The sequence below is a fragment of the Amblyomma maculatum genome, chromosome 11 (genome assembly GCF_055883805.1).
Source record: "Amblyomma maculatum isolate TAMU_Amacu chromosome 11, ASM5588380v1, whole genome shotgun sequence".
NCBI classification, from domain to species: Eukaryota; Metazoa; Arthropoda; class Arachnida; order Ixodida; family Ixodidae; genus Amblyomma; species Amblyomma maculatum.
Genome location: NC_139354.1, coordinates 14,875,386 through 14,901,178, shown reverse-complemented (window position 1 = coordinate 14,901,178; position 25,793 = coordinate 14,875,386). Strand labels below are relative to the sequence as shown.

The 25,793-nt window shown below is 46.2% G+C and overlaps 1 protein-coding gene across 6 annotated transcripts in view; it reads right to left on the bottom strand.

The window, feature by feature from the left end:
• Pld (Phospholipase D) overlaps positions 1-25,793 on the bottom strand; it is a 112,187-nt gene that overhangs the window by 72,781 nt on the left and 13,613 nt on the right. For 4 of the 6 annotated variants that reach the window (XM_084584321.1, XM_084584322.1, XM_084584324.1 and 1 more), the window contains exon 1: positions 10,236-10,668. The exons of 1 other annotated variant lie outside the window; for it this stretch is intronic. In XM_084584321.1, the coding sequence (XP_084440447.1) occupies positions 10,236-10,240 (5 nt within the window). In that variant the 5' untranslated portion in view covers positions 10,241-10,668. Of the gene's footprint in view, positions 1-10,235; positions 10,669-25,793 lie in introns of those variants that run through there. One more of the 6 variants, XM_084584327.1, reaches the window with a different exon arrangement.

The following is a 25,793-nucleotide window of genomic DNA, read 5'->3' as shown; positions in this document are numbered from 1 at the left end:
CCCTGGTTCTTAGCTGCGTCGAGAAAGCTGGAGGGAACGTCAGAACAGCGATACACAGTGAAACACCTAGGCACTTGTTATCATCCATCAAGGCAATGATGCGATGTGCTCACAGCGACTGTTCAAATGCTACAAAGCACTTACAGACGGCCGCGAGAACGTCCAGGGCACTCGTCGGTGACGCGGTGTGGTGGTAAACTCTTTTATTGCGCCCAAAAACAGGGGACCAGTCAAAGGACCGGTTGCGCTGGCTTTGAGGAGGTCGGCGGGGATCCCTTGGGATGACGCGGTCTCCACCGCGCGCTGGATAAGCCAGCGTTGGTCTGCTGGCTCGGAAGTACGCAGGAGAGGCTCCCACGTCTTTGGGGTGTTTGAGCTGCCTGTGTTGTAGTATGTACAAGTCCACGCCATATGTATGAGAGTGGCCGGAGTTGAGCAGTGTTCACACATGGGGTCTATCTGCTTTGGAAAGTTCCTGCCGTATCAGAGGGAGTGTGGAGAGATGCCAGTTTGTAGTTTGCGCCATTGGACGGCCTCGTGTCTTGTTAGATATATATGTGCATCTTTGGAGTCGGTAGTTCTGGAGTGTGTAGTGTCAGCAGAAGCAGGGTGGCTGATCATACTCTCGGCTCGGCAGCTGAGATCTCGAGCGAGAGTGTGCGCCATTTCCGCTGAGCGACTCGTGGGCTGGAGCCTAAAGAAGTGAGCGAGATTCACTGTAGAACGTGGAATTTCTAACGCCTGGCAAGAGATACGGCGAGCATCTTAGTTGCGGATAGCCTATTGAGAATCACTGATGATGACTTTGGTATTAGGGTGGGTTAGCGCTAGAGCAATGATAACCTCTTCAGCTGCGGTGACTGTTTCTGCATTGCGAATGCTGCAGGCTGTATACGAGCTGCAGTGAGGGGCGAGAGCTACCGCTACCATCGCTGGCCTCAATGGATGGTAAGAGGCGTCCGTAATACGGATACGAACGCCAATAACGATTGTGCACGTGTTCTAGTGAAAAACTGATCTTCTTAAGTGTGTCCGTGATTGCAGAACCTCTAATATTTCTACAGTAGTATGGACACTTAAACGCCGATCAGATCTGATGAGTAAAACAGGCACACAATCATTATTGGCATCCGTAGCCGTCTAGCTGGCCGTCCCATCGAACGTTATTTGACCCTTTCATGTCGCTTTTTTTTTTTTTTTGCTTTTAAAAAATAGTTATTACCTTGATCAGCCTGTGTTAGAAATTAACCTACTTATTGTTTGACCTTTTTGACGTGTACTGTAACTGCTACGGAGTGCGACATTGTACTTATAATTATTTGCGTGTTTCAATAAAATCATCAGTTGCCAGTAGCGCATCGTCCTGTCCGCCTATCCTGTGTTTTGTCAGTTTGGCGCTAACTTGTTTCCGTAAGAAGTAAAACACCCCGTGCTAGCGAACCTATGAAATTTGCATTCGATTTAACCACGCTAGATAGTTTGCGATATTTTCGTGTATAAGGAGGGAGAATATATTTGAAATGCAATGAAATTCAATGTGATTCAAGCAAAAAGATCTCAACAACAAAATATCCCGTTGTGAGCATCTCTAAAAATCCGTTCCTATCGCCTAGGATCCTTCCGGAGTCACCTGGAGCGATAAATTCGATATACCTTTCTCTTTATTTGCAAGCACTGCGACATCGTGGTCGAAAACGCGTCTATGTAGCCTATAGATAAAAGAACGCGTTTTTTTTTTTTTTTAAGTACAAAGGAAACAGTAGGGACCTTAAAAATATGTCAGAAAGCATTCTTTGAACACATCGATTACGTTTCACTAACTTCTCAGACAACATCGCGTAATTCTACAACGCAATGAATTAATCGGCCACAGACGGCGCTGTCTCCCGTGCACTACTGTGACGGCTAAATCTGGAGCGCACCTGCATTTAATGACGCTTTACAGGGTGGCGAATCAAACCGCACTTGTGAATCCAGCGTATAGGATGGGAAAATAACAGATATTGCAGAGCGTCGTTCAGTCAGGTTGACCGACCTCTCGGACCTTAATCGTCGATTGACGTTGCTTCCCAGTAGAGTCTCTTTGTTCTCCTCCTCGCTGAGAGTCACTTTCATAGCGACGTTAGGACGTCTCGCTGCCGTAAGGGCCTGGTATTCCGACTGGCGTTGATCGCGTACGATGACGATGAACACTCAGAAGCTTCATGTATATAAAGATCCCAATGTGGACGAAATTAAACCGTATCCCTCCACTACGGTTCCTCTTTCTCTCTCTATATCCACTTTCAACCCTCCCCCCCCCCCCGTTCTTCCCTTCCCACGGCGCGGTTCAGGTGTCCACAGAACTATGGCGCCTTTCCTTTCCCGTGAACCAATTATTATAATTGATTGATTGAATGTCCTTTATTGAATGGGAAGGCTCATGGTCATGGATGGGGATTTATTATAATTATTATATCAGAGCAGCATATGGTTAGAATGAAGAAGGACAAAATGGAAGAGTTGTTAATTACAAAAGGGGCCGCCTGAGCCCTCCCTGTCAGCATCTCACGACGAGAACCGCCAGATAATCGACAACCCCCGTTCCCTTAATCACTTGGCTCGTCGCCGATTGGGCATGCCCTCGCATAACGCAACAGTAGCCTCTAGCCACCTATATAGAAGGGCCCACCCTTCTGCCGACGGGTTCCAAGTGACGCCGTTAAGACACAAAACAAGAAAAGCACAACTAAATTGCATACCGACGACGGTATCACGTGACCCGATGAAACACATGAAAAGCAAAACTAAATGGCACACCCGCACGGATCTCACGTGACCTAACAAAACACAACTAACGAAAAGCCCGAATTAAATCGAATATCTGCATCTACCCTGCCTGCCACAGAATTTTATCTGTTGTAGGCCGACATTGCACCCGCCACCGTTTCGGTGGTAGACGACGGCTGTTGCTGCGGCGCGTGTTTTCTTTCTCTCTCTCTTCCTTTTTTTTTCTTCTCTATTTTCTCTTTTGTCTGCACGAGGCAGCGGAGGTGGCTCAGCTACAGAGCCAGTAGCAAGCCCGTGCATTTTCTTTTTCTTCTTCTTACGGCCACAACAACAACTGCATCTAACGCGGCGCTGGACAACCGAGACCGAAGTACACACTTAAAAAGAGAATGGTCCTCCACCCGCACTTTCTCACGAACTACGTGCTGCATTTCGATGGAGGCGAAACGAAGTGGCGTCCGTGTGCGGTGCGATCTCAGCGCACGTTAAAGATCCCCAGGTGGTCGAAATTACTCCGTAGCCCTTCCCTACGGCTCCCCTTTTTCTCTATCCACTTTCACTCCCACCTTCATCCCTTCCCTTACGGCGCGGTTCAGGTGTCCGCAGAGCTAGTGTGACAGATACTGCGCCTTTCCCTTCCTATGAACCAACCAACCAACCAACCGATCGAAACTGAAGGCCACTAACTAGATCAAAATCGTCTCCGCGCTGCTGCTTAGACACAGTAAGTTCAAGCCATGCCCGGGCGAAAGTGTTTATCTTCCCTGCTCAGCATATTACATAAAGGACTGCACCGATGCAACCGTAAGCCAGAAAAACGAAAGACAAAAAGCCAATGCGGCCCGTGTTTCTGGCTTCTCTCGCAAGAACATGAAAATTATTGAAAATTTAAGTCATGCAGTTTCTTCCAGAATGAAGTAAGTGACCTCCGTCTTCCGTCGCCTAGTGCTCTGCCAGCTGAATTCTCGCCTGATGAAACAGACGTTAAAGACAGCAGTCGAGGTCCTGCTCCGCAGTTAATGCATACATGGAGATCCTCAAGAATCCCTTTGCAAGTGCAAATTATGCTCGAGCTTATAAAGCAAAATTTATGCTCACTCTGTGAGTCTGAATTATTTACAAAATAATACTTGCAGTAATTTTATTCAAGTGCGTGCCTTATTCTGCCTGTTTTTGCATCCTTTCGGGTTGTCGAACCATCTTGGGGTCACGCCCGAAGGATCGCGAAAGTACTCCAGTCGGAGTTCAGCGCTTGTCATGTCATCTATGTGCCTTGTCTTGCGTCCCCGTTTCTTGCCCTGTGTCCCCGAATATATGCGCCTTCCTCTGACCATGTAAAAGTTGGAAGGAAAATACCGCGATACGATTCATTCTTTGCAGTTAGTGAGTTACTTTTCTGGGGCTGCAATCCACCCTAGAAGAATATAAGCAATTTTAATAACTTATTTCGTATTTTCTGTACTCTCTACTAATGTCTGGGCCTTTCTACATAATCTCTTATTTCGTATTTTCTGTACTCTCTACTAATGTCCGGGCCTTTCTACATAATCTCTTATTTCGTATTTTCTGTACTCTCTACTAATGTCCGGGTCTTTCTACATAATCTCTTATTTCGTATTTTCTGTACTCTCTACTAATGTCCGGGTCTTTCTACATAATCTCTTATTTCGTATTTTCTGTACTCTCTACTAATGTCCGGGCCTTTCTACATAATCTCTTATTTCGTATTTTCTCTACTCCCTATTAACGTCCGGGCCTTTCTACATAATCTCTTATTTAGTATTTTCTGTACTCTCTACTAATGTCCGGGTCTGTCTACATAATCTCTTATTTCGTATTTTCTGTACTCTCTACTAATGTCCGGGCCTTTCTACATAATCTCTTATTTCGTATTTTCTCTACTCTCTATTAATGTCCGGGCCTTTCTACAGTGACTTACGCCTTTCAAAATGCAGTCACAGCGGACGTTCCACGACGGAACAACCTCTATGATCCACCTAGCAAGGAACGAACCATCAGTAAGCGTCAAACAAAAGGCAGCGAGGATGATAAAACAAAGAAGGTTCAGAGGACAGCTGGTGCGCGACGCATGCGGTTGATACGAACTTGAAAAAAAAAAAAAAAAAAGAGCCTGCATCCAGAGACCACGAAAACAAGTATCGACACCTGCATGCAGCAAACAAACTCGAAGCCAGCGTATAGCTTAAAACAAACACAGAATTGTATAAGTATGCACGCAAACTCTATGCCTCCGTGTGTTGAAGGGGGCAAGGGTGCTTTCTATGCCATCGGGGAATAAAAAGAAAGGTTACGGAGCCGCTCATGATTCGCCTTTTTTTCATTTCGCGATATTTACAATATTAGTTTTTTTGCCTGTGTGTGTGTGCGCGCGTGCGTGCGTGCGTGCGTGTGCGTGCGCGCGTGCGTGTGTGTGTGTGTGTGTGTGTGCGTGCGTGCGTGTGCGTGTGTGTGTGTGTGTGTGTGTGTGTGTGTGTGTGTGTGTGTGTGTGTGTGTGTGTGTGTGTGTGTGTGTGTGTGTGTGTGTGTGTGTGTGTGTGTGTGTGTGTGTGTGTGTGTGTGTGTGTGTGTCCTGCATGCGTGCGCGCGCGCCGTTAATTGTGTGTTCAGACAAGAACGGTAATCGAGGTCCCATGACCATTTTTTTTGTTTTCAATGAAACTTTTATATGTGGTGAGCAGATGTCTCGACATAAAGTAATGAGCTTTAGTTGGGAGCTATTAAAACATGTTTCGTTGTTGCGTTGATTGAGTAAAAAATAGCAAACATTGCTCCAGAAGCAACACGCTACAAAAAAGTCCATATTCAGCCTTAAATACGGGCATGGTGAATTATGTTGTTAGCATTAAATCTATTCCGTTTGCTAATCAGATCATTGCCTTAATTTCCGGCAAAATGGGAGCTCTAGAACGCTAGGTGTGTTCTCCACAACACAAAATATTCGCCAAAGATTTGAAAACAGCAAAAAAGGCGCAATTCTGGTTCCAATTAAGAAAAAAAGCACATTATCGATTTTTATGAATACCCTTCTCAAGAATTCTAAGGACCTCAGAAATATTAAGGCCTAATGAAGTGTTGCACTATATTATTTAGAGTTATGAAAATAAATATAAACTGAGGGTACTGGTTCTCAATATTGTCAATATTCAGCCCAACATTATGGCACGACTTAATAAAGTGCTTCAGCTGAAACTTTTTCTCTATATTATTCGGGACCAGTTCTTTATTTCTGAAAAAGAAAAATTGGGAGCTCTAGAGTTGTTTGTTCTTTATTCATATTCTATTGAAATCGGCCAAAATTGAAAATTAGAAAAATAAACACAACTTTTACTCGTATTTAAAAATCTACCGCATCTTGAATATTCGTCAAATTCTCCTAAAACAATTCTAAGTACTTTATAAACATCAGGTACTAAAATGCATATCACTATATTAACTAAATATAAAACTGAACGCATGTTGCCATTCTTTAGAAGTGCTTATGGCTTTCCCTTAAGGAGTAGGCGTCCATAGATGGATTTAGTATTTGCTGAATTTAATTACATTTTAACTTATGCAATACCCAAAGCCTTCTCAATGCTTGTAAAGATGTTTTCTGCTTGTTGGCAGTGTTGATGTTCGCTTAAAGCGGAATAAATTCGCTATTTCTGGCAATTTCATGGGAGAATGCAAGTGACAGTTGAACTTTTTCTCTATCTTGTATAATGTTTTGCGAGGTGCTGTGCTATTCAATCCAGTAATTAATTATATTATCTAATTTTTCCTTTATGAGAAAATTTGACAATACTCTATTCTTGAAGACGTTTTTTTCTGATGTGAACATAAATATAATCATAAGCAAAACACTTTGCAGAATGATAGTTAAGGTGGAATTTTATACTTCTTTATAGGAGCAGCACAAATGAGCCGAGATCATGAGCATTCTTGTTGACAGAGCCATCTAGTCCAGAAAAAAGGCGAGCCAACACGGAGCGAACCCACCGTCCACCTAGCCTGCAAAGCGTATACGTAATCGTACCTGGCGGCCGCTTTTCGATGGAGGCAAAAAGCAAGGCGCCCGTGTGCTGTGCGATGTCAGTGCACGTTAAAGAAGCCCAGGTCATAGAAATTTCCGAAGCCCTCGACTACGGCGTCTCTCATAGCCTATAAGTCGCCTAGGGAGATTAAACCCTATAAACTAAACTAAACTCTTGCAAATGTCGAGAAAGGTTCGGCAGCGGTTTAACGTCTGGAAACCAATATGTGTGTGTGTGAAAAGGCCCCCGGAGGAAAAAAGCGAGCAGCTCAAGTTGAGTGCGAATTTCCCAATGCAACGAGTTGGTCAAGGCATCTGTTATCGAGTAAGAGATTTAGACTGGACATCATGATAATTAACGTAAATCAAACAAACACCAAGCATCGGGATTACTTATCAGCGGAGCATGCATCACGTCAAACAAGTAGGTCGGCACTTTTCAGAGGCGAAGAACAACATCCACTACCGCAAAATAATAATAATAATAATAATAATAATAATAATAATAATAATAATAATAATAATAATAATAATAATAATAATAATAATAATAATAATAATAATAATAATAATAATAATGAAGGAGGTGGCGGCGTCTGAGGCCGTGCAAAGTTGCAAAGCTAAACTAATGCTGTCTCAGCTCAAGCTTCTCGATACTTTCTGAGTGGATGGATCTTAAATTTGGCCGATTCGAAGTGCCCGCGAGTGAAGCATTATGTATAGAGGAACCCATGGAAATGCGCCTTGTTGGACAATTTCGACAAAAGGATGGACGGCACCATGGAACGGAGCTAGTAACGTCCCCAGAACACGGGCGCGACTCGCAAGAAATACTGATGCATTTTCTTTTTTTTGCCCGCATAAAAATGCGGTGACCTTATATAGCCCAACTCACAATATATACTTACGCATTCTTGTGCCCGCCTAGTGAGGCGATCTTACAAGCGGCGAGGCGGAGCTTGGTAAAAAAAAAAAAAAAATAGAAAGAAACCCCCCTCCACCCCCACTTATTTTTTAGTCCCAGGCCAGCAGTCCACACAAGTGAGGCGAAGGTTGCAAATGTCGACACCCTGACACAACCGACGCTTTTGCAGCTCCGACGTTTTTTATCTGAACAATGCGAAAAATCTGCAACTCTAGCGGCCTTGATGGACAGCACAAAGCACTGCGTTAGCTGAAGGTCAACCCAACCGTCGTCACAGTGCAACCAGGGCGATGACAGAAAGGATGGGAAGGTATGCGCGTGGTAAGGTTAAGTGAGCGCCTAATTAGTCATGCATACAGTACGATTAAACTGCCCACGGCGATAACGATGCACGGAAGGCTGCGATTTCAAAAGAGAAAGAAAAATAAAGAAAACAACGCACAATTCTGGTAAAACGTCCCCGTAGTCCGCGCTTTGAACCGGAAATAGCAAAAAAAAAAAAAAAAAAAGTTTTTTGATCTCCGACACCTGAAAGGCCCGAATGACTAACGCAGTTCCTGTACACCGTCGAACTAAAAAAAGAGGACAACCGTACGAAGCTACATGACGTTTATATGCAGCTGGTTTTACCGAGGCGAGCGCAGTTCTGCGATGAGGATATATGTCGTTCGGGAAACAGACTCTCGCGATTGGTCGGGTTTTACGCATGCCAATAAAGAGAGCCGAATCTATAGGACACGGTCAATATATCCGGGCCAATAAGAAGCCCTTCTTCGAAAAGATCGATCATGTTTCGGCCTCTGGGTCAAACTGCGAGAGCTGCACATCTTCCGAAACAGGCAGTCTTCGAGAAATACAGGGTGCGCAAAGCATTTTACTGGCAGGTGGTTCCCATACCATAAATAAAATCAAACAAAACTAACTATAAAAAAGAAGCTTTCGCAATTATTTATCTAAAGGCCCATTTCTAGAGGCGCTTACCTGTTCCCCGAGTAATCGTTGAAGTATACTGGCTAGTCCTCGTTATCCTAACAGCCCGAAACGGAATTCAATCGCACATAACACCCGGGAAAACACAGGCGACTCGTCGTCACAAGCGCTCGTAAGTCCACTAACCGCGGTGTCAAATTGAGAAGACAAAGCTACAGGTGATAAGGACGGACGCACGACTCATCGTTTCACAAGCAATGAAAAAAAAAAAAAAGGCATCAAGAGGAGCGGATAAGGGAGTTCTAAGCTGAGTACACAGAGATAACCACACACGGTGAAACTGAGACTTTATTGCGGCCTGCGGGGCTGTTCTATAAAGAGGAAGAAGGCGTAAAATCTGCCCTCCGTCCTTTCATTGTGTCTGCAGGAAATGTCGCACTAATGTGCGGGTGGGCCTCAAGCAAACTACTTTATACTGTACCATAGTGTATATATTTCTTATATTTTTACTTATCCTTTTCTTTCTCCCTATCGCTCACCTCTCTGATTTCCTCTACCCCTTCCTCGCTATCCCGTTCTTTCCGCCGCCCCAGTTCAGGTGCTTCCGATATCAGATAGCAGATACCGGGGCTGGCAAACATTTTTTTTTCCTTCCTTCTGTATATACAATAAACAACCACTACCACCACCACGTAACAACAACGCGGAGATAGATGAGTCAAAGCGCCTGGCGTGCTATGCGAAAGCTGTCGATGACTCGATGGCGACCGGATTTATGAATGCAGCTTAATTCCCGTGTCTCTTTCTTTATAAGACCCGCAATACTTTACGTTGACACAGAGACAAAAAAACTTTACCAAAACGCCAATAAAGGTTGTTTGGAGGCATTGTAAAAATAAAAACGAACATACAGATCGATACACATCGCTACGTAAAAACACACACCGCTGATACGCGGACAAACAGTGCGGTATCATCGAAGGCGCTATACGTATTTATGGACCGGGGAATATCCTGTCGTCAGGTTTTCATAAACGAAAAAAAAAAAGCTAAATGCAAGTAAATGAAAGGCGCAACGTTACTTCCTCGCCGCTGGCGTTTGAGCTATATGCGAAAAAAAACAAAACAAAAGAAAAACAAGAAGAATCGAGCGAAGATTCATCGCAAAATACAATTGCGATTGTCGCAGCTGCACTGCAAGGCGATCGTTTCTAGCTTGTTCGAAGACGCTGCCGGAGGAGAATGTCTTTTGACTAATTCGGTGAAAAAAAAAAATAGAAAAAAAAATATTCCAGAAGACAAGCACGGAGCTTTACGACATCACAAGAATGGCGCCTTTATATTCCGATTACAACACAGAGAATCTGCAAAATGCGGCAGCATATGATGCTGTTCCGGCTCCCTCTTGCGTCTGCGACACGGAAGGCCGCGCGGCAGGTTACTCGGCAAGTTGACAACGCGCGCTCGTGCAGCCGATATTCGTCCTTACGATCACTTACGTTATGCAGGCTAAAATCAACATAATTGCACCGCGGCGACAAGAAATGTCACAGATACAAAAAACAGGGTCAAACTCACCCCATGATTTCGATGAGCAAGTATAATTCCAAGCCCGCAAGCTCGAGCAGACGAAAAAAGCCGCGCGAAGCAGGAGAATCACTCGTGTGGAGCAGACGAGTCAGACGCAGGCAGACGAAGCAACACTACGAAGCAGACGAGCCAATCCAGTGATGCAGAAGACACTCGTGAAACCGCAAAAATCACTCTTAGTAAGAAAAGAAATCACTCTTGTAGTTGAATCACCTTCGTGAAGCAGACAAGCCACTTCATATATGGAGCAGACGAATTACTCTTGTGAAGGAGACGACCAGTGCTTACTGTCGTGAAGCCCACTAACCACTTTTGCGAAGGAAAAAAACCACTAGCGTGCAGCACACGAGGTTAACTGGCGCGAAGCAGACGATCCCGCTCTGCGAATCACGTCCGGCAGGTCGCGGTCGCAGCAGGCGTCGACTGCGGAGGAAGCCTGGCGGACGACACGAGGGAGCGCTTCATCAGACTCGCTAATGATATTTACCGTCCGGAATTTGCAGCCATATGTGGGCCGCAAGCGCTAAGCAGATGCCGCCGAGGACCCTTCTTTAAAGGCGCTCGCCCGCCTCACCGCGATCTGTACGCCATGCAAACACAGACGAGAGCGCGCGCGCTGAGCAAGAGGCGCAAGGGCGGCTGCACAGGAGGTGCACGGTGGAAACCGGCAATTCCATTTTTCTACCTTTTTTATTTTTCGCTTTCCTTCATTCTCCGCTATTGCCTCTATTTCATCCTGCCCGCACGAGTCCCTTTCACTCGCTGCCTCGTGATCTCCAGGGCAACAGAGGAAACAGCGGTGTAAGAGAGAGGGAAAGACATACAACTCCAGGAGTGCGTATCTGTTGTGCATTTGTGCGGTCGCTCTGACAGCAGCTGCCACTGGTGGCTGGGCTCAGGGCGCCATGAATCGCAACCCACCCGCGCTGTTCGAAACAAAAGACGGAAGAACGGTTCGAGCATACTATGCACTTAAGAGTTCCGGCGCTATTCCGCCGATCACGGGTTCGCCGGCTAATGTGTCGTCGGGTTTTTACCCAGGAAAACGTCCACCGAGAATACAAAGATCAGGTCGTATTCTCTCTTTTTTTTTTTTTGTATTCCTTTCTACCTCTGGTCCTTCCTTTATTTTCACAACCTAGTAGATTGCGTACGCTCGCAAAACAAAGGTTCGTTGCAGTCTTTGTGTAAACTGAGTGATGTACTATATTGTCCTCTAATACTCCATCATTCCTTCCGAACTCAATCGGCGATGAACTACGTTGAGACGGCCAACTGATCCAGCTGGGCACCGTATCGTACCATTAGTCAGAAGCAAAGTAAAAAAGGAAGGTGCTATACTTAAGTTGTGCTCGGAACAATGGCTATACATACGCGGGGAGAACGGAGTTCATGCCTGCCGGCAGCTTTGTGAACGGTGGCAGTTTACTGCAGAGCTCAAGGTACCGTTTTTGACCTTGTCATTGCTTCGTCGGGACTATTTAGATGAAGACAAAACGTAATAGTCTTTCCGAATATGCGAATTCGTAGCGCAATAAATATTAAAAAAAAAGAGCGTCCAGTTGTGGCCGACATTAATCGAGGCCTCCATAAGAGACCTGCCAGGAAGTCGTTTTCTTGGTATTCGGTACGTAAAAAAAAAAAAAAAAAAAAAAAAAAATTATTCTTGCATTGGCAATTTCCACAAAATAGAGGCTAAGACCAAAACGTTAGCAGACATATACAGTCGCCTGAGTTACTGGGCGAATCTAACCACCATGCATTACAGCCCCCCCCCCCCCCCTGCTACACACACACACACACACACTTGCTGGGGTGGCGAAGTAGTTACGGCGCTAGACTACTGTTTTCAAGGACGCGGGATCGAATCCCGGCCTCGGCGGCCGCTTTTCGATGGAGGCGAAAAGCAAGCCGCCCGTGCGCTGTGCAATGTCAGTGCACGTTAAAGAACCTCAGGTGGCCGAAATTTCCTGAGTCCTCCACTACGGCATCTCTCATAGCCTGAGTTGCTTTGAGACGTTAAACCCCACAAGCAAAACCAATCAAACCAAACACACACACACTTACAGAGATATACACACTTAAAACATTGTCGGTCACGGTTTTTAGTTATACTCGTTCTTGTCTCTCCGGCGAACCAGTGCAGGTGACTGTGATTGCGCAGAGGTGGCTATGACATGAAGGCCATGATGAAGTGCTACATTGCGACAGCCGGTTGTTCCTTCAGCAATATCGGAAAGACGTCGCTTTGAGAGGAGCAGAGGTCTATGCTATCTTTCTATCGCCTGTCTCACGCAAGCTATCTCACGCTTGGGCGCGACCGGTGGAGAAAAAGTGAAAACAAATAAAAAAGAAAAAAAAAACGCGGAAAAATCCAGCGCGTGACACGTCGCTTCCCGTACATTTGGTCTTTCGACCTCGATACAAGCGAGACCCGCATGTTGTTTCTCTCAATGTGAAGCACGGAGTTACAGGAGACCTACTCCTGCCCGCCAAGCCTCCCAGCCTCATAATAGGCCAGGATAACTATATGCGCTGCTCTCTGGTGCATTTCTGGCACGCAATGGAGCGGGAACTACATCCGGCGTCAGCTGATCAAGTTCATTATGTGCCACAGCGTAGGCTTCAAAATGCATCGCATATAGAAGGTTCCTGATTAATTTCCGCGATAATAGCGCTTACTTGAAATGACACTAATTTCTTTTTTTCTTAATTTAACTTTAAATTATTTTCTTCGCTGTTAGTAGCCATGATGACGTTTGATCAGCAGCGACAGATGCTTTTGCGATCGATAATATCGGATACAAACACGGAACATTTTGTTGCCGTCGCTAGGTCAAAACTGATGGTGTCAGTAACAAATTTGACCCCGTTTTTTCCGTACGGAAGTCAGTAGAGTAATCCAGCCTCAGAGATCGATAAGAACGAAAAGAACAACAAAATATAACACCGGTCACTACAGTTCGCTGTCGCAGGCACCGTCTAAAGGGAAAACAGGCTGTTTCTCGTCGGAACCACTGTACACTTTCGATACGGGCCGAATTCAATCGACCCTCTCTCATGCACACGCGAAGGAAACTCTTAGTACGACTCAAGGTCGTAAGGTCGCTTTTTGTATCTGGATTTTGCCAGCATCGCGATGTGACTCGCGTTATATGGAATAACAATCTACGGCTATCTGCTGCTTACTACAGCCGTAGCTGGCGCAATATTGGAACACCTATTGGTTTGATGTCATTGAATGACAGGTCCCTTTGTACCTCCCGCGCGCTCAAATCAGATTATGGTGATGACGGTGGATACGATGGTGGCAGTGATGACGATGGTGACGATCTTGGATACGATGGTGGCAGTGATGACGATGGTGACGATCTTGGATACGATGGTGGCAGTGAATGACGATGGTGACGATCTTGGATACGATGGTGGCAGTGATGACGATGGTGACGATCTTGGATACAATGGTGGCAGTGATGACGGCTGAACATATCCAGTTCATGATTGCTATCACGAGCTCCAGCGTTAACAATACCTTTCGAGACATACCACTCCCGAAAGTACGGATAAAAAATGCAAGATTAACAAAGAGAAGACGCTGTAATAGTAATGGGTGTATGGTAGCAGCATCCTCGCAAAAACGCCTTAACGCTAATAACCCTAACTACTACGATCCCAGAGTTCAAAATTTTCGATCGCCAATTTCTGCGTTATAAAGCTGCAACATGTGTCCCTTATATAAAACCTGCATCCAGTTTTCTTTTTTTATTATTATTATACCACCTGCTGCTAAATGGTACACGCTACTTCTTTATTCCTGGACAGCGGAGCCTGAGTCACGCAATTCCAGCACAGACAACTGGACGGATACAGCGAAATGTCAATGAAACACGCCTCTCCAGGATTGCGCACAGGTCATCATTATATATAACTTGATAATGGGACATGCGCCCAGGCTTTACTTCAAACAGCAGAGCAGTGCCTTCTTATACTTCTCATAAAAGATTACTTTGCGATCCCAGTGTTTTCTCTCCCTGTAATGGTTCATACAGCCGATGTTCTTTTGTCATTTACTCAGCCAGCGATCGTCATAATGTAACGTATCCAGGCAGCCAAGTTGTTGGCTGTTGAAATACACGAATCATACCCCCAAAGAAAGAATGCAAAAGAGTTGCAAGAAGCGCCGCATCCCACGCGCATAGTCTTGGTCGGCTAAGGTACGTCCAACAACTTGCAGCGGCATAAAAAAAGCGGTTACAAGGAAATGAAAGCCGCACTAAACTGTCTCGCTTGCGGATACCTCCACAATGCTCCGAGGGAAGGAAATGGCAGGGAATAAAATAGGAGAGAAAGAGCAGCCAGAATGTCAAATGTTTTTTTTTTCTTTTTCTTTTTGAGCCCCTGGAGTCCGTCAACGCGCACGCACGTCTCTAAACACAGAGGTTCCTTTATGTCAAAATCTTGGGAGACGAGCTTATTAAAGGGATGCAACTAATTCAATGGGCACTACAGGCAGTTCCTCATACTGTTAATGTTGTGTGCAAAAATCAATCAATTCCTCGCCCATTTATGAATACTTTCAGACTTCGACCTAAAAGACACAATTATTAACGAGAATGTCGCATTTTAAAATATTCCCGCCACCCTGTCCAACATGTCAAGTCCTTGCCGAAAGGGACGGGTCGCCGCCGTTACAGACTAAATGCTTGTGAAGCATAGCCTCTGCACGGTTTTATCGTAGCGTGTGCAGCTCTCCCTTCCTCTCCTCCCCTCTTCTTCTCTCGGCACTTCCAAAGGCCAGGTGTGGCTTCCATAGTGCATGGCGCAGTGTCAGCGCATAATTAGTGGCCTGTGACGCAGTAAACAACCGCGAGCGACGGCACGGGCTGACGCGACGGGGCGTGACGAACGTATATCGTTATCGGCCGGGTCACGGGGACCGCGTGGTGCAGACAGGTGGTAAATGCTATACATAATAGCAGCGGAAAAGACGAGAGGCATACACAGTCGCCTCACTGATCAGCTGCACAATGAACGAGAGGTGAGATCGAATTTCGACCGCGACAAAAAACCGCCGGTAATTGCCCCTCAACGTGCACCCGTGTTCTGCACGATGTGAGTGCACATTAAAGGGCAATGCCGACACTTTTTTTTAGCCTTTCCCAGTCAATGGCTGTTTTATGTTTTCAATAACCTTCTTTAATGTTTTCAGCATGAAATATTCAGTGACAACCAAAGAAAAAAAAGTAATTTCAAATAAAGCGAAAAACTAAAATCGGAACATCGGCTAGAACGTCATGGGTTCGTACGCCAAGCTGCGCCGGTGCCTCTAATGTCAGAACTACCTGGAGCCGCGTTATGTGCCTTTTTCTTTCTTTTTTTTAATATTTATTTTACTTTATGGTTCTTTTTCTTTTTTTATTTATATTTTTTATTGAGGCGTAAAAGCCTGGGAGCAGTGAGTATTCTCTGGAAGCGATTCACTGAACGAGTCGCCCTTCATGTAGTACGTCCAGCCCCCGCGAGATCCTGTCTGCCTGTATGTTTGTTTATTTGTAAGTTTTTCTGTCTGTCTGTCAGTTCAGTTTAATGTCCGAAAGCGACTGAAGCTAAAAGGGACACCGTAGTAGAGGAAAATTCTCCACCTGAGGTTATTTGACTTGTACTGACATCGCACAGCGCACGGGTGCCTGTTTTCTGGCCTTCATCGAAAGCGGAGGGCGCCGCCGACACTTGATCCCGCGTCCTTGATTTCAGTAGCGCCCCAACCAGTGAGCCATCACGGCAAGGCCATATGATAGCTAGAAAAGGATGTGTTCGTATCGCTTTGTGCGCATGCGCTACCGTAGGAACGAAAGTTAGAAGTGGTGCTCCCATTTACAGCTGTTACTGCTGCCTTCATGGTGTTAACAGTGTACCTCACTCCTCTCAGGGGTTAATGTAATAGTCGATGGAGAAACAGAAGGGAGAAACATTATCAACAATATGCGAAATAGCCCCATTGTGGTGACGCGGTGTTTATGGCGCTCGACTACTGTTCCCAAGGATGCGGGATCGAATCGCGGCCTCGGCGGCCGCTTTTCGATGGAGGCGAAAAGCAAGGCGCCCGTGTGATGTGCAATGTCAGATGATGTCGTGTGATGTGAACTATCGACTTTCTCGGTGCCCGTTCGGAACAGCAAACAGGCTCTGAATGACAGAAACGCTGAACGAAGTAGCAATTCATTCATGCCAGCAGCACTATAACGTCGAAAAATCGGCTCAGCACGCACGAGCGCAATGTTCCCGCTCATCGCTCAAATGTGTACGCATTGTCGGAGGCTACATACACGAGCGTCGATCGGCGTGCCACCTGACAACAACACAGACGACGTCGCCTCTTTGAAAAATTCCTGTTGCAAATATAGAAATTGAGACAAAGAAACAATTCATCCCACTAGAAATACGGCCTACAGACGTGGGGTATAAGTTGCTTCTGTGATGAAAAGATATCAATTGCTCTTCGTGTGGAACTTCACTAATATAAGGTGTTCTATTGTTTCTACATCCCTCAAGTATATCTTGTAGTTGAAGTATGCGGCCGTTGTGCGCATTTACGAAGGCAACTTCGAGGTTTAGCTTTTCCCTGTGAAAATTCGCGTGTTTTCGAAATAATAAACGACAATCGTAATATAAACGAGGACAAAACTCGTCAGCTGAACAGAGGGTCGTCAGGGCGGTGGCGGAAAATGATAACCGCCACAGTCGTAATTATCGGGCGTATTCTGCGTCCAAACGGACTTGCACAAATTTCTGTGATCCTTTGCTCGGCTTGCCAACATATGTCACGCGGCATGCTTCGAATAAATAAACGATATAGCACGACCTACGTGCGTGCGGTTTGAAGTTATCTAATATAAGGCGAATTGAACGATTCTGTATTGCTTCCAGCAATTGATTTAGCGTGGTATGACAAGAGGCAGATATACGGCGCACGCCACAAAGATAGAATTGGATACAAATGCGTGCGCAATATATCAAGCTTTGCGACTATATATGGGGCCACGGTGAGGTCGACACGCTATCTATGCCGTTTGTGGCCATGAGACCACGGCACGCTATTCATCGACTATCAAGGTACTGCGCAAGAGCTCCTTTGCAAAAAGTAGCTCAACGTTTGACTAACCTTTGATCAGGACACAAGGACGCGTCTTCCCAGCAGCGGTGAGGTGACAGAGGACTTCTCCGCTGAACACGACTGCCTCAATGCGCGCGCTAACGAATGAGTACATGTCCCCATCAATGTGACGAGGGCTATAATGTATTCCTGTTGCCGACACCCCGAGCCACCAGCGTGTGATTTCATCAGGCCGTATGAGGCGCGAATGCTGTTTAGTTGGCATGTACTGAACAAAAACGTGCAGCGTCCTGGAAGCCGAGAAACTAGAGAGATTTAGCTTACCGTGAACCGCCACCGCGCGTTCCACTGCGCATGACCAGATTTCCTCGACACCGATAGATGGCGCCACATACTGGAAGTCGGCACATAGACCTGCCACGTCGAGACCAATCAGCTTTTGCGCCCCGCCCACGCGCGGTAGAGGGTCACGGTGGCGGATCGCGGATCATGGTAACTAAATCTCTCTACTGTCTGCACACAAACGGGAGAACGGGCGCCCGCCAAAACGCTGTGCGCTGTGCGTACCTATGAGAGTTGTGGAAATAAATACCAGCGTGGCTTGTTCTTCGATGACCCGTTCGATCGCGATCAAGCGTAGGTTAGCAAACAAGTCGAGGTACTGGAGATATTCTTCTGCTACGAGTACCATTACCAGATGTCCTAGTTTTCTAAAACGGACGAAAAAGTTTATTGCGAAGAATTTAGGAACGCCCAAAATATTTACAACACGACCGGTAAGAACTAGTAAGAATCTCGTATTCCCCGGATCTAATGCCAGTGGCTTCGTCACTATGAGCACAATTAAACCACCATGCCTCGCTAACTGCTCACCAAGCACTGACATCACATGCGACGTCACTAAAATGAGCAATGTAAACGCCTAGGTTCACAGCCTTCTCACCTCCACTAAAGTGAACCTCGTTTTTTGCAAATTCTCCTTTTGTCGGAGGCAGCCAGACACTAAAAACATCGTGTTTACACAGCGACGTTCTAAATCCAAACTAAAAACTACCAATGTCGGCCCTAAAAATTATTTCAAAATACTGTTAGCCCTTCCGGGCTGTTACAGGGTGGTAAGGGTACATTAATCAGTGCAACGTAGTTCCAAAACTCTTTCGAAGGTTTCCAAGGAACAAGCTCTATCAAATACACGTCGGTCAATGTTATTCCATTCAACAATGCCGAACTCTGACACATATTCTTTACAGCGGCTTGAAATATACAGGATTTCGAAAAACGTCACCACTAAAACAGGGTGATGATTCTCTTCGCCCCGAACTTATCTCGCCATGTTCCCTGGAAGAAAAGATGCCGCAAATGCTACATCACCACGCGTTCATAACTAGTAACCGTTACGTGACTCAGCTTTTATTTGATCGAAAGGTATAGTAATACGCGATATTTTTTTACGTGACTCTGCTTTTAATTGGTCGAAAGGTAAAGTAATACGCGATTTTTTTTTACGTGTCTCTGCTTTTATTCTGTCGAAAGGTATAGTAATACGCGATTTTTTTTACGTGACTGCTTTTATTTGGTCGAAAGGTATAGTAATACGCGATTTTTTTTACGTGACTGCTTTTATTTGGTCGAAAGGTATAGCAATACGCGATTTTTTTACGTGACTGCTTTTATTTGGTCGAAAGGTATAGTAATACGCGATTTTTTTTACGTGACTGCTTTTATTTGGTCGAAAGGTATAGTAATACGCGATTTTTTTTTTACGTGACTGCTTTTATTTGGTCTAATGGTATAGCAATACGCGATCGTTTTTTTTACGTGACTCTGCTTTTATTTTGTCGAAAGGTATAGTAATACGCGATGTTTTTTTTTTTTTTTAAACCACTCCGCGCTTCTCGTATTGTACGACCCAAAAATAGAAGCCACTGATCGCGAATCCGTGCCCACGTGTTTACGGAGCTTTAAACATAACAGAAGCTAGAACACCCTGATCGTCTGCAATCGCAAAAGTAGAAGCAGACGACGCCGAAGAAGCTCAGCGTGAAACCGCGATATGCTTTCTTCAAGCTCGTAAAGTAACAGATGCGCATCTTAAAAGTGTATTTCTCAACATTTCTTATTTACTCATGCTTCAGTGTATACAATATTAGCGCTACGGCATGCCTATAGAACAAAGGTTTGGTGAAGCGTCCGCGCTAGAACGGGAACGATCCCGTTCGCGTGCCGCCTTGGATAAAACGAGGACGAGGTGAATGCCTCCGATTTCCCTTTAACACAATAACACCCGGGCTCCACGGGTGCAACGACGCATGTATTCTGGGAATAGAAACAGACAGCCAAAATGCGTCGGCACGCAGTCTTTATTGTAGACGCATACATCATCTGCATAAATACACCTAACGACGCGTAGCGAGCTATGCCGAGTGAAAGGCTCCAGCAGCGAGCCATATTCCCTTCCCTGTTAGAGAGTTATAAACAAGCGTCATGTTCGTAAAAATGAGTGAAAATGAAGTCGGCCGGCAGCGACAAGAGGGCATAGATGCCAAAAAAGCAGCAATGCCTACGCACTGAGCGCGAAATGATGCCTCTGTTACGACCAAGCATCCGCAATTGCGCGCTCTATTGTTCGCCTGTGGGCATGGATAAGTTTTGTGAATATGTGGTGATGGTCCAATGGCTCTAAGTGAGCCTGTTTCCAGGAATCCTGTTTTGTAAGCATGTTTTGCTTTGTGGACAACCTGCAAATGCCAAATTGACCCTGTCAAGAGAACGTCTGGAAAAACACAAAGAAACGTCCCCCTGCGGGAAATAGCAGGAAGTGCTTTCTTTTGTTCACCCTTCCAGTCGAGAAGGGCTATCGTCCAGTGAGGAATGTCTACTTTTCAAAGGAGACGACAGAGTGACATGTCCGCTGACGTGCAGGACAAGAAAGGAGCATGACTCATACGGCCATTAAGTGATTTCCCGGGAATGCAGGAAAGATTTGCAATTGTCGAAAAGGGACCATGTTGGGAGCCCTATGCGGCGCCACGTGCACTCGGGTTTCTGAGAAGTAAAACCCCTTGTCAGAACCAGCCTGTGGTTTCTTTGCTGAAGAATAGAAATGTACCTCCTCTCCTCGCCGTTCCCAAGCTTTTCCCGCCAACAAGTGATCACGCCCAACGAATGAATGCCGGACCAGTCAGTGCTTCAGACCATCAGTGCAGTGATGTGTTCGATTGGATGCCGATACCTGAGGGGCGTGCCCTGGATTTGGTTGGTCAGCATCTTCAGAGAGGGGCTGGACATAGGGGGTTTTTAAGGACGCTGCAGAGCACGAAATGTCGCTCTGGGCCCTGGGTAAACGGCTCATCCAGTCGCTTCTCGCTATGAACTCTTAACGCTTGCCATTTTGCTGATGTACCCTTCTTTTTCGTGTAAATAATCTTGTAAATAAGTTTCTCAAAGTGCCATTAAACCTGCTTGTACATATTTCACCAACTTCGAAGATTCAATCCTACTTCAACCCCGAGTCTCTGCACGCTACCAAGTGAAGGCCGGGTCGACATAGCCCCAGCGTCACGACAACTGGTGGCAGCGGTGGGATCTGAATCTACAAGCACAACGACTGGTGACCAGCGTTGGGATCTGAATCTACAAGCCACAACATCTGGTGATTGGAGGTGGATCTGAAGCTACAAGCCACAACACCTTGTGATCGGAGGTGGCATCTCAAGCAACAAGCAGGAGCAACAATCGGCCAACAAGAGGGCAGCGCGGAACATCGATCGCATGTGTGGGTGAGTGCTTGGCTTTTCTTCTGATGTGGACCAGGTTCTAGAACAGGGTTAGATTTTAGAACTGGTAAAAAGTGTTGAAACGCCTTTAGGTTTGGTAGTTTGCACTGTTGTTTTGGAAGTAGCCGACACTCGGAGCGATCATGGACCTACAAAAGCTGCAGAAACCGGACCTGTTGCTATTGTGTGAGGAATTGGGAATTGATACAAGTGGTTTGGCACGAAAACCCTTGATTATAAAGGCAATCACTGATCTGGGAACCGATGATGAGGAGCTCAGTGAAGCATGGAACCTCATCGGTCAAAAAAAGGAACAGCTCAGACAGCAGAAAGAGTGGGAAAAAGAGGAAAAGAAGCGTGAAAGAGAAGAAAAAAAGCTGGACCAAGAAATTGAGCTCCGGAAATTAGAACTAGAGTTGAGCAAGAGGTCGGGCAATTCTCCCCAGCTAGCGGTACCTCTTCTCAACAAGGAGGCAGATTTCAAGATGTCAAAGTACATGCAGCCATATGTGATATCAGGGGATATCGGTCTGTATTTGGCTAACTTTGAGCGAACCTGCGAAAAACTGTCCTTCCAGCGAGACACGTGGTCTCAGAGATTATTGACGGTTCTGCCCTGCGAGGCAGCGGAGGTTGTCGCGCGGCTAAGCAAAGAGGACGCGGACAACTACGAGAAGGTCAAAGCTTGCCTTCTGAGAAAGTATAGGCTTAGCGCCGAGGCGTTCAGACAACGTTTTCGGAACGCTACTAAGTCCAGGGACGAGAGTTACCCTGAATTCCTGTACAATTTAAGAGTCAATTTGGGCGAGTGGCTAAAGAGCACAGATTCCTACAGTGATAGGGACGCTGTAGTCGAGCGAATTCTTTTGGAGCAGTTTTATAACTGCCTCCCAGAAAAAGAAAGAAATTGGTTACAGGACCGAGGCGAAATTAAGTCGGCAACTGAAGCTGCCGAACTTATTGAGGAGTATGCTTCGCGCCGACAATTCAGCAACCCAGCAGTGGATAGGCCCCGCAATCCCAAGTTCAGTGTGAAAAACCGTCAGGAAAGGCACTTTGCTAGAGTTGGAAACGAAGAAATGAAGGTTTCTTCAGGCAAATTCCCTAGAAAGGACGGCAGTGAGAAAAGTGGGGAAGTGACCAACGTGCAGAACACAAAGAATAAGCTTGAGGCTAGGAAGCCGCTCACATGCTTTAGGTGTAATGAGCAGGGTCACATTGCCGTCAACTGCCGGAAAGAAAAGTTTGTTTTCTCGTATGTCAGTGACTGCGATGAAAATTTGCAGCTTTTAGAACCCTACCTGCATGACCTAGTAGTCAACGGGAAGCCTTGCAAGGTACTGCGCGATTCGGCCGCAACGATGGATGTTGTCCATCCGGTGTATGTGTCGCCTTCCGACTATACAGGACAGTGTGCGTGGATCCGCCAGGTAGTGGAGGAACAGAGTGTGTGCTTGCCAATCGCGAACGTGGTCATCGAGGGCCCTTTCGGCAAGTTGACAACCGAGGCTGCCGTTTCAGGAAAGCTTCCTAAGTGCTATCCGTATTTGTTCTCCAACAAATCGGATATGCTACTGCGAAAGAGGGGCATCCTTTTCGGAGACAGAGTTGTGCCAGCCTTAACACGTTCAAAGGCGCGAGAACTAGCTACACTGCTAATTCCAGAAAAATCCACCGTGGAGGAAACGACAGCTAAAACAGTGGTCGATGCGGAAGACAGTGGGTCAGAAAACTTTGAGAGCAAGGCATCTCAAATAAGTCAACTTGAAAGTGAGCTTGATGAGACACGGAATGAGGACGTCCTTGGGAGTAACCTCTTGCCGCCAGCGTCTAGTAATCTAACGAGACTTTTAAGTGAAAACCGAGAGGACTTAGCTATGGAGCAAACCGTGGTAAATCTAACGTTAAACCTTCCCGAGGAGATGGGGGATAACTTGATTTGCCTCAGCGGAAAAGGAAGCAACGCTCAGGAGCTTCTCAGAAAGACAGAGCAGAGAGGAGAACTAAAGAAATCCCAGCTGTCCGATCTGGGCGAGATAATAACAGAGTTTGAGGCCTGCTTCGTGGACAGGCCAGGCAGAACTGATTTGACTGAGCACGATATTGAGCTGACTTCAGACGTGCCAGTGCGATCAAGGTGCTACCGATTTTCTCCAAGGCAAAGAGAAATTCTGGATAGGGAAGTAACTCGCATGCTGGAATTAGGAGTAATAAAACCCTCGGAAAGCGATTATGCTTCGCCTATGATCTTAGTAGAAGCTCCAGGTAAAGACCCTAGGCCTGTGGTAGACTACCGAAAGCTAAATTCTCTCACCAGGGATCAAGTGTATCCTATTCCGAATATTGAGGAGAGAGTAGAACAGGTCAGTAGAGCGGCATATGTGACTACGCTGGACCTTACTCGAGGATACTGGCAAGTACCGCTCACTGAACGCGCCAGCAGATACGCGGCTTTCGTCACTCCGACGGGCAGCTACCAGCCAACAATGATGAGTTTCGGGCTCAAAAATGCTCCATTTTGTTTTTCCCGACTCATGGATAGGATTTTAAAGGGGTGTGAAACATTCGCGGTGCCTTATTTAGACGACATTGCGGTTTTTTCCGACTCATGGGCGGACCATATGGTACATCTAAGAGCTGTACTGAGCCTTTTGCGTCAAGCTGGACTAACCGTAAAGGCCGAGAAATGTTGCCTGGCAAGGGCGACCGTGGACTACTTGGGTCACAATGTAGGTCAAGGTTTCAGGAAACCCAGCGAGATTAAGATTTCTGCGGTAGCAGACTACCCGCGGCCGAGCACGAAGACGGAAATTCGAGCATTCCTGGGTCTGACTGGGTACTACAATCACTACATCCCTAACTATTCAGCTTTGGCTAGCCCTCTGACCGACGCTCTCCGCAAGACAGAACCGACAAATGTAGTCTGGGACGAACAAAAGGAAGCCTCCTTCGTAAACCTGAAGGCTGTGCTGATTAGCCGTCCGGTATTGCGAGCTCCAGACTATGGCCGAGAATTCACGGTCCAGTGTGATGCCAGTGATCGAGGGTTAGGTGCTGTTCTCTGCCAGAGAGATGACGACGGTAATGAGCACCCCGTGCTCTACTTGAGCAGAAAACTGAGTTCTAGAGAGAGGGCTTATTGCGCGTCAGAGAAAGAGTGCGCTTGCATTGTATGGGCCATTCAAAAATTGCAGTGCTATCTTGGAGGGGCCAAATTCACCGTAGAGACGGACCATTGTCCCCTGGCTTGGCTGCAAACTGCGACATCGAAGAACAGTCGCCTTCTTAGGTGGAGCTTGATTTTACAGCAGTACAATTTTGAAATAAGATACAAAAAGGGGAAGTTAAATGGGAATGCGGACGCGCTTAGCCGGTCTTTCTAAGCGGTCCGAGATGTTCCTCACCATGTATCCAAATTGATAATCAGGTTGTTTTTTTTTTTCGTGCGCTTGTATATGTGTGACTATGTAAAGCAGCACGTTTGGTTTTCTAGGCATACGTGGGTCCTGAACGTCTTGAGAGTGGGCTTTTCTCGAACAACAATGGCAGTTTTCTTTTAACCTGGTCTCTTCAGACGGGAGCCGAGTGCTTGTTTAGACATGTGGTTGAGTTTCAGACAGCTCGAGCAATTTGGCCTACAACAATCAAGACAACGCGACAAGCAACAGCGAGCTTCAAGCGTTCACGTGCAGGCCATTAAGTCGTCTCTTCATGCAGCAGCTGGGACTGCTGCCCTCCGAGACTCTTCTGGCGGGGGAGGAGGCTGTTACGACCAAGCATCCGCAATTGCGCGCTCTATTGTTCGCCTGTGGGCATGGATAAGTTTTGTGAATATGTGGTGATGGTCCAATGGCTCTAAGTGAGCCTGTTTCCAGGAATCCTGTTTTGTAAGCATGTTTTGCTTTGTGGACAACCTGCAAATGCCAAATTGACCCTGTCAAGAGAACGTCTGGAAAAACACAAAGAAACGTCCCCCTGCGGGAAATAGCAGGAAGTGCTTTCTTTTGTTCACCCTTCCAGTCGAGAAGGGCTATCGTCCAGTGAGGAATGTCTACTTTTCAAAGGAGACGACAGAGTGACATGTCCGCTGACGTGCAGGACAAGAAAGGAGCATGACTCATACGGCCATTAAGTGATTTCCCGGGAATGCAGGAAAGATTTGCAATTGTCGAAAAGGGACCATGTTGGGAGCCCTATGCGGCGCCACGTGCACTCGGGTTTCTGAGAAGTAAAACCCCTTGTCAGAACCAGCCTGTGGTTTCTTTGCTGAAGAATAGAAATGTACCTCCTCTCCTCGCCGTTCCCAAGCTTTTCCCGCCAACAAGTGATCACGCCCAACGAATGAATGCCGGACCAGTCAGTGCTTCAGACCATCAGTGCAGTGATGTGTTCGATTGGATGCCGATACCTGAGGGGCGTGCCCTGGATTTGGTTGGTCAGCATCTTCAGAGAGGGGCTGGACATAGGGGGTTTTTAAGGACGCTGCAGAGCACGAAATGTCGCTCTGGGCCCTGGGTAAACGGCTCATCCAGTCGCTTCTCGCTATGAACTCTTAACGCTTGCCATTTTGCTGATGTACCCTTCTTTTTCGTGTAAATAATCTTGTAAATAAGTTTCTCAAAGTGCCATTAAACCTGCTTGTACATATTTCACCAA